General features: G+C 40.1%; 1 protein-coding gene across 1 annotated transcript; it reads right to left on the reverse strand.

Moving 5' to 3' along the window:
- Positions 1 to 1054: 1054 nt before the first annotated feature.
- snw1 (SNW domain containing 1) lies at positions 1055 to 8228 on the reverse strand. Its single transcript, XM_061091000.1, has 14 exons — positions 8194 to 8228; positions 7559 to 7712; positions 7227 to 7388; positions 6794 to 6889; positions 6358 to 6464; positions 5819 to 5923; positions 5413 to 5482; positions 5219 to 5284; positions 4985 to 5101; positions 4728 to 4869; positions 4166 to 4268; positions 3288 to 3405; positions 2852 to 3012; positions 1055 to 1752 (listed from the first exon to the last, which is right to left on the reverse strand). Exons 1-14 carry the CDS (start codon positions 8205 to 8207, stop codon positions 1557 to 1559), a joined length of 1611 nt encoding a protein of 536 aa, XP_060946983.1. The 5' UTR covers positions 8208 to 8228; the 3' UTR covers positions 1055 to 1556.
- Positions 8229 to 8666: the final 438 nt, after the last annotated feature.

Below are 8666 nucleotides of genomic sequence, written 5' to 3' on the forward strand. Positions count from 1 at the left end.
TGTTAATTTTTTATCCAAGGTATAGTCAGAAGAGATGTTGCTCTACCTTCTGAGTAAGAAGGGGTAGTATTCTCCTGATGTTGTGCATCATGTATCTACAGGAATGGGTTGTGGCAGTAATGTTGGCAGTAAGGGAGAGTTGACTGTCACGTGTACGACCCAGGTTCCTAGCAGTGTGTGTGTGTGTGTGTGTGTGTGTGTGTGTGTGTGTGTGTGTGTGTGTGTGTGTGTGTGTGTGTGTGTGTGTGTGTGTGTGTGTGTGTGTGTGTGTGTGTGTGTGTGTGTGTGTGTGTGTGTGTGTGTGTGTGTGTGTGGGGGGGGGGGGGATAGGTGGGAGAGCCTTTCCCTGGAAGGAAAATTTGTTAAGCATCTTTACCTCAATTGTCTTGGATTCTTCCTGGTTTAAAGCTCCTAGCTCAGTGTCGTTTAACAGTTTTAAGGCTATTATTTATATTGCTGATGGGCTCTAAAAGACGAGCAATAAAGGTCTAGGGCACTGCACTAATACAGGAAGCCATGACTACAAACCAGACCCATTTAAAAAAGCATTAATCATGTGCATATAACAACTGCCTGACCCCCTGTTCATGTACAAGTAAAATATGGCACTGTGCAAAGATTTGTGAGTCTGCTGGGCTCTGTAATGCCACATTGATTATATTTCCAAACCCCGGGAAAATAAAACTGTCACACGGCATGAATCATAATTAATTGTAATTAATGGAAACAACTTTTCTCTCATCATATGATGTCATAGGGCCCATTCCTGGAAGGGACAGTATTGTTTTCACTATTCACACTTCGTAATTGATGGTTTCTCCAAATACATTTTTGGCTTACAATCAACGTTAATAGGTTGCATTATAAGTAAAATGAATAACATAGGGAAAAACCATTATAAATGAAACTATATCAATTATATAAGCAATGGACTTCCCACTATGTTGTTCAAGTTTTAATTAAGCTGCTTGAAAATAGTGAAAAATGTTGACCAATTTGTAAACACCTAACAAAACCCAATACTTCATAATAAAAATAGAGATTCGCAATTACACACATTATGAAATTTATTTTATTGGTGGTAATGTACAAGAATTATACAGCTGGTTTGCTTTACACCCTACAGAACTACTTTTTTATCTCTGTACATCAAATATGGGCTTTAACGGCTCACAAATACGTAAGTGGACAACTCAAAAAGGGGGGAATGTGGGGAGCAAATTAGACAAAGGAAAAAATAAACTCCTCCTGAGAATTTTTATGTTGGTTCTGAATATATGTATTAAAAAAAAAAAAAAAAAAAACAACCATACAGCTATGGTCTACACTCTTCCCGGGCCCAAATATCGCCTATGCATGACACTGTCAGACACAGAGGCAGATCGGTTATATATCTATGTCCGTCGCTTTAGCTTAACTTAACGTGTTAATTCATGTTCTGTTAAGTAAGGATGTTCAACATGTTCTGAATGTAGCTGAATAAGCAACAAATAAAAACCAGAAAGGAAAGGGCGCCACCTCCTCCAACATGCCTTACAGCTGTCTTGAACAGACTATCACTCCTTCCGGCGCTTCTTGTCGTGGTAGTCGTCCTTTGAGCTTCTGCTGGTTGACGGCCTCTTAGAGCCGCCGTGCTGCTTGGCTTCCTCCAAGAACTTGTCCAAACCGAAGGGATCCTCTTCAAACTGGACTGGTCCGTCCCGCTTCTGCGCATGGTCGGCCCCGGAGAATTCTTTGCCAGGAGCAAACCGGCTGGAGGAAAGAAATGAAACATATTAGAATATGCAGCAAAAATGCATGTTTTCTCTCACAACTAAAAGACAATTTCACTGCACTCGGTGAAAATCTTCGTGCAAGGACAGAGCAATTGTACAGGGTTTTCGCAGGAGAGTCTGAGAGCAGAACTTAATGATTTCACCTTCAGGTTTCGTAATAATCTCACTCAAAACCCTAGATTTCTCGCACTTGGACTTTTTGCGCAACAAGTCAACGAGCCATTTGTAATGTTTACTCGTGAAATTGTCCCGCCCTCGTTGTGGGTTCTAGCTTCTTTTCTTCCAGTGTACCATACAGGCGCTTGATTTAACCAGGTTCATGCATCCCTGCCCTCCACAGTTTACACCGTCAAGGATCAGGTTCTGTAATGGGAACACGGTTGCTAACAACTATAAAAACAAAATAGTCTTTGTCCTGTTTCTCCTTCACCTGTATTTTGACAGAACCGCACCAACAGAAAAAGTTATCAAAACGACAGTGGAGCAATTTAATTTGTCAACCCTACAGTGAAGGAGATATTGGAGTGCGAGCATTAAAATAAAATAGGAAGGTGAACTTATTAAGTCCTGCTCTTAAACTGAAAGGACCCATAGGATTAAAGCCACAAGCTAAATGCTGGCAGGCTTTTTTTTTGCTCGACATATGTATACAACGCAAACATTTCCTTTGAGCATGCTTTGCCCAATGGTGTATCGCCCTGTTATCCGCCAAACACTCAAAGACGACAATGACAAACTGGTAACTAAACATATTCAGGCTTTTGTTATTTTCTCTATTTATCTTAGAGTGATAAAACGTAGGCCGTCTTGTAAGTAGTCTGACAAATATTAAGTCAAATCAAATTAATCAAAATCAAATGAAAGATTAACGGTTTTTCTAACCAGCCATGGAACTAGCCATTTAAGAAATATTTTAAGTTTTTGAAAGAGAAGAAGCTTCATTTTATTAATTTGGTCCATATCATAAGTTGCATTTATGCCTATAAAAAACAATATTGAATTATATTACTTTACGAACACAAAGTCAAATAACTGTATGAAGTGGTGATAAAAAAATATAAGAGGAATATAAGTACTTGTTTTGCTTGAGTGCTTCAAGGTCATCTGTGTAGGTGTCCTTGTCAATATTTTTGCTGGGCCTGTAGATGTGTGACGCCATGTCTTTGTTGCCGTGGAACGGCTTGTCGTAGACGTTGTACATATCGTCCTCACCACCAGCGAAGCCACTGTCCATACCCTGAAAAGACAGAGAAAAGGTAAGCGACTAAAATAAGAGACAGAACAGTGCACAACAATTAAATGGCTTCTGTATAGATTCTTCTTCAGTTCTGCTGTGCTTCCTCTAGTACCCTAAAAACGGATAAATGCTGTCCACAATAGGAAACTTGAAAATGTTTCCTTGTGTAGTGGGCTCAGTAGTCAGCCTTGTACACAAGAGATTTTCTCTCCAATCAACACAAATATTCTAAGCTGATGTTAATGTTCATTGTGGTAGCTATGAAACTTTCTAACCTTGCTTTGATTGAAGAGTCTCTGGTCGTACTGAGCTTCGGAGGAGGAGCGAGGGTTGGGCATCCCGAGAGCGATCAGCTCACTGACGTCCCTCTCCTGGTCTCTCTGCAGCTTGGACCTGGAACAAAGAACAGAGTCGGAGATGAAGCACCGATTCGTAACAAACAGTCCCCATCAAATTCAATCAAGCTGCACCAAATGTTACACACTGAAAAGATCCATTTCCTAAAGGTGCTAAATTTCCCTGTTTAAACAGTGGAAATTCCTGGATCCGACCGATGCTCTTCATCCACTTTAAATTTAACGAGTTCTTCCCTGACCCATACCGCATCCTTCCACCAAGTTGTTTTGGTGTAATATTGCTTACAAACAAATGGACAGGGGTGAAAAACTAATTTGACTTGGCAGAGGTAATAATCTATTTTTATACGCCTATAGGTTTATTTAAGATTATTTAAAAGATTATGTCATTGGGGCTTCAATTTATGATTAAAAAATGTGTTTGAGGTTTTTCATTAAATAACTGGGGACTTGGCCTTTTTGACTGTCTTTCAGCAGACAGCCATCTCAAAGTTAAGTGAAAGGCAATTTTAAGATGACAAGGTTTGTGCCGCCAGACAGATGGAATTGTGTCTGTAATGAGCTCTCATCTGAATTTCACTTCCTCCACTCAACCAGGGAACCAAAATTCAATCAATCGGCAACCGCTCAAACAGACCAATTACACAAACACACACACTGATCACACATGCTAAATTCAATATTTCTGCCAGATGCATGCATGATTCAGCGGTGAGCAGTACATCTGTATCTGTGGGAATTGAAAAGAGGGGTGGGTGAGTTCACATGCGGTGTGTTTTATGCTGCGTGTCCAGCACCTCTTATCAGGAGCTGCCCTCAAAATGTTCCTGTCGTGCTGTCTCTCTTTCCGTCTGTCATGGCGGATCTCGTCACGTTCCCTGGCCTCGCCGTCTTCGCCACCTGCCACGTCAAACACAAAAAGGAATTTTTTAAAACAGTAAGTAAACTACATGACATATGATGTGAAATATTACAGCAGAAATAGGATGTGAAAAGCAACATGGGACTGAGAGAATTGGAGGAGGAAAGGAGAAAACTGATGAGAAGAAGTACTGTAGAGGTGGGTTGTAAATGAAGATGGGGATGTAGTAGTAGAGAAAAGGAAAATGTTATGCACAGCAGGAGAGGGAAGACAAGGCGAAGAGAAACTGTTTGTCTACAGTGCACATTTAGACAAAATCCCAGCTGACAAACAGTATTGTCAGAATTTATCACAAATAATTTCAATATAGATATTGCATGAACAAAAAATGTGGAAGATAGGTGGTGCTGACACCAGTGTTTCCACATGCCCAGAGATCCCCACACACACGTTTGTCCTTAGCAGTCAACTTTTCTACATCTTGGTCCTTCACTCACCTTTGTCTCCGTGACTTTTGATCCCCGCCCTGCGGTCTCGAGCCATTTGGGCCAGCTCCCTAAGTTTCTCCTCCTTTTTCTCTTTCTCCTTCTGGGCCATCTTCTTCTCCACCTGGGCTCTCATCTCCACTGCCTCCCTGGCCTTGAGACACAAACAGAATTCACTGTTATTTGAATGTGGGTGGAAGGATGCATATTTTAAGCAATGCCATTATCCTAAACTGTTGATAGGATCAATCAGAAGGACGGTGCCGTACCTTTCTGTCAGCGATGTAGAGCGCCTCAGCCAACTTGGCAAAGTTTTCATTAATGTGAACTGTTTGCAGCCCCCTACCATCAGCAGCCAGACGTTTGTCGAGAGGAATGGTGTAGCCCTGAGAGAAATTTTGAGAACAAAATTAGCAGAGAAGAGGCAACAGGGTAATACATGTTTATTTCTAGAAACTTTGAAATAGAAGAAATAGTTCATAATAATTGTGGTGCCACATTACCTTAGCGTTCTTCCAGTTGGAGATGCATGGAGGAATCTTCCACTCCTGCTGTTCCTTCACTGTCATCTAAAAAGAAATTAGGACATTTAGATCAAAGATCTTCTCTTTTGTACAATGCAAGTATTTTAAATAGTAGTAGTACAAGCAGAATGTGTTACACATAAAAAGAAATGTTCTCAAATGTTTAACTGTACCTTTCTGCTTGGAGAATGCAAGACAGGGGCAGGAGGAGAGGGGGGTCCTCTGGGAATCTTCTTGTTGATCCTGAAACACACAATAATACAACTTAATTATTTTCTTTAAACAGAAGGTGGCCATTATTACATATTCAACTGTGTAATTACTACCCAATTTGTAAAGAAAGACAATTACAACAAATAATGACCTTCAACTCTTTCTTTATGCTACATTCAGGTAAAAAAATATATTTATTTAGCTGAGAGCTTCAGATTTCTTTGCCCATAACACAATGCTTCATTTATTTAAGACTTTGTTAACAAACTGTGTACAAAGCTGCTCTGAACAGAGTAATTCTTCAAATAATATTAAATAATATATACTCATGACTTCATGCTGTTCCGAGACAGGTTGTTAACTTACTTGAAACGTGGAGGTTCCATGGGGTCGTGCTGCATCTCCACCATGCGGATTACTCTCTGTTTGGCCCCAGAGTTAAACGCTACCCCCTGCTGGGATGGGGTGTATCTTGAAGAGAGAACAAAGTAGAAGAATTGGGTTAACATGGATAAACTTTTATCTTCCCTTGCATACATAAATACAAATGAATGAATAGTACCAACTTATGTGTTTCATAACAGTTGATGTCATAACTGTGAACTTTTGTCATCACAATATTCGATCCCCACATTAATAAATTAACGTAGTTGTAAAACTATCCAACTGTCCCGTCTAAATCTTTTTTCTAAATGGTGTGGAAATTGTTAGAATTACTTTTAATGTGAATATGACGTGCATATTTTATTCTGTCTGATGTGACATGTATTTTATATTGTAATGTGTGATTGTTTATTTTAATTTAAAAAAACAAATGGTATGTCAATTGTCTTTGAGCATTCTCAAGTGTTAAATACATAAAATATATGCTTATTATTATGATGATTCATTCTTCTACTACATACCTGATGTACTGTGCAGGAGCCTGTTTGTCTGCAGCTCTTACAGGCATAGCTGCAGCAATCTTCTGAGACACCTGCTTGTCCAAGGCAGCCCGAGTTTTATCTGTAAGCTACACACAACAATGACAATGTTAAGATCTTAACAAATTTCACAATAGCCTCATAATTCAGTAGAGGTAAGACTGAATAAAAGACTACCAAAAGCATTATGTTTGATTGTAATTCCACTTTTCACATTTACATAATTTACTCAACTCTACAGAGCAAAAGACAGATTTGATCACACACCATCATCAGCTTCAACTTTCCAGTAAACATTGGATAAAACTAGTTAATGATCTTCGAGCAGGCAAATTTAAAATCTCACGATTAACTGGTTCTGTAAGTAAACGGCATGTCTCACAGTTTTTCCATACAAGCAAATTCCAATATGTCTTACTTCTTTCACCGCCTCCTCGTCTGGCTTCTGCAGCTCTGGGGTGTCTTCATTTAGCACTTCCTTTGGCAGAAGGTCTGTGTATTTACTGAAGATCACCTGCAACAAGGAAAGATAAGAATTTATAGCAGACTGAGGAAGTCATCGTTTTCATGATGAAATCAAAACGTGATACGCAACATAACCATGGATTGTTCAGACAGTGTGCATCATAATGAAGTGTGTAGTCTGTAGATGACAGGGGGAAATACAAAATCGCAATGCATGCATTATATTAAAAGGTAATTTATACAAACTTCTTCTACAATTAATGTTTGTGTACTACCATCTCCAGACCAAGTTTGATCAGTCCTTTAATTTCAGCAAGTCAAGTTCCACACTGATACATTCTATATGTGCACTGAGGTGACAGCTGAAGCAGTTACTGGTGGTGTACCTTATCCTTGCTCTGTCCTTGTCTGGCGATGGAATCATATTTGACCTTTCCCTCCGCATCTACTTGCACCGCCAAGGCATTGGACGTCTTCTTCTTCCGGCCCATCTCCTGAGGAAACTGGGCCACATGGATCTCTGGGAAAGCTCCTCCATCTCCAAAGTCCTGCAGAAGCACAGATGCCAAGGTGATTAATGCTAACAGTGATTTCTACCTTCAGTGTCATGACATCATACGAAAATCCACCAGAACCACGTCCAAAGAAATGAGAAACCAATCTCAAACGTTGTTCTCACGTTAAAGCGAGACGCGTAACTCGCGATTAACTTATTTACCTCGAGTGCACGCGGCACCCAGCTCTTCCTCTGTCCGTATTGGGGGGGTTCTCTGAGAGACGAGACCAGGGCATTGGAGAAGGACTTCTGGGCCTGGATCCTCTCCTCTGCCTCCAGCTGGTCCTGGGACAGCTGGGTCGGCGAAGGTAGGAAGCTGCGCACACAACAACACGCATATCAGTCACTTTTTTTTCCACGTAGTTGCGCGGCTGCTGAGAGGCCTAGCTAGCATTAGCATTAGCCGAGTGTAACACGGTAGTTCATTGCTTTATTCAGAAGCGTTAGCAGTGTTAGCTAACTAACTGTCGTCACTAAACACCAATAAACCCCCGTTAAGTCAAACTAAAGCAAACAGTTAGCATTTCACTATCATACAATGGATAAACTTAGGAGTATCCATGCGCTGTTAAGCTAGCTGGCTAATGCTAAACACTTAGCTTCATACATATGAGTTTAGCTAGCTAGCGTTAGCTGATGCTATTGACATCATTAAAAGCAGAAGACGGAACAACAGACCAGTAACGTCAAATCAAAACATTAAACACAGTATATGGACCATTAAACATGGACTGGAAATTGCATAAAACCACAATTTGGTTCAATAAAAACACAAAAAGCTTCGACGCAGCACCCACCTCGTCAGAGACATTTTTCTTTCTTCCTTAGTGGAGACCTGCGCATGCGCGTTGACATCACGGACCGTCAATGTGCGAGATAGAAACTGCTTCGCTTTTTTTTTCTGTTTATTTTTACACGATCGCAGTGTTTACGGTTTTCATTGACCTGTCGCCGTCATCTACTATGCTTTTTAATAAAAAATAAAATATTATTATCTTAACGATATCAAACAATTACAATGCAAAATATTAGTTTGAAAACATACATATAACATCAAACAATATCCTTCATGGACACTTGGACCACTATGTGCTTTCTCCGTCTGATAGAGTAGAAATGAGAGCATGGTGTTCATCTGTGATCACTGTATACAAATAAGTATAAGGAGTCCTTTATTAGTCCTCTCACTGGGGAAATTTGCAATATTACAGAAGCAGAAATACATCAAACAGGTAGCATATGCAGTACTTGGGTGAAGGAATATAAATAA

Source organism: Limanda limanda, chromosome 18 (assembly GCF_963576545.1).
Source record: "Limanda limanda chromosome 18, fLimLim1.1, whole genome shotgun sequence".
NCBI classification, from domain to species: domain Eukaryota; kingdom Metazoa; phylum Chordata; class Actinopteri; order Pleuronectiformes; family Pleuronectidae; genus Limanda; species Limanda limanda.

Bases quoted from the DNA above. Each gene is read 5' to 3' on its own strand.
- snw1 (XM_061091000.1), bottom strand. The intron at 5,924-6,357 runs GTATGTAGTAGA...TCTCTCTTCAAG, and splicing joins GCTCCTGCACAGTACATCAG to ATACACCCCATCCCAGCAGG. The intron at 5,102-5,218 runs GTAATGTGGCAC...AATTTCTCTCAG, and splicing joins CCAACTGGAAGAACGCTAAG to GGCTACACCATTCCTCTCGA.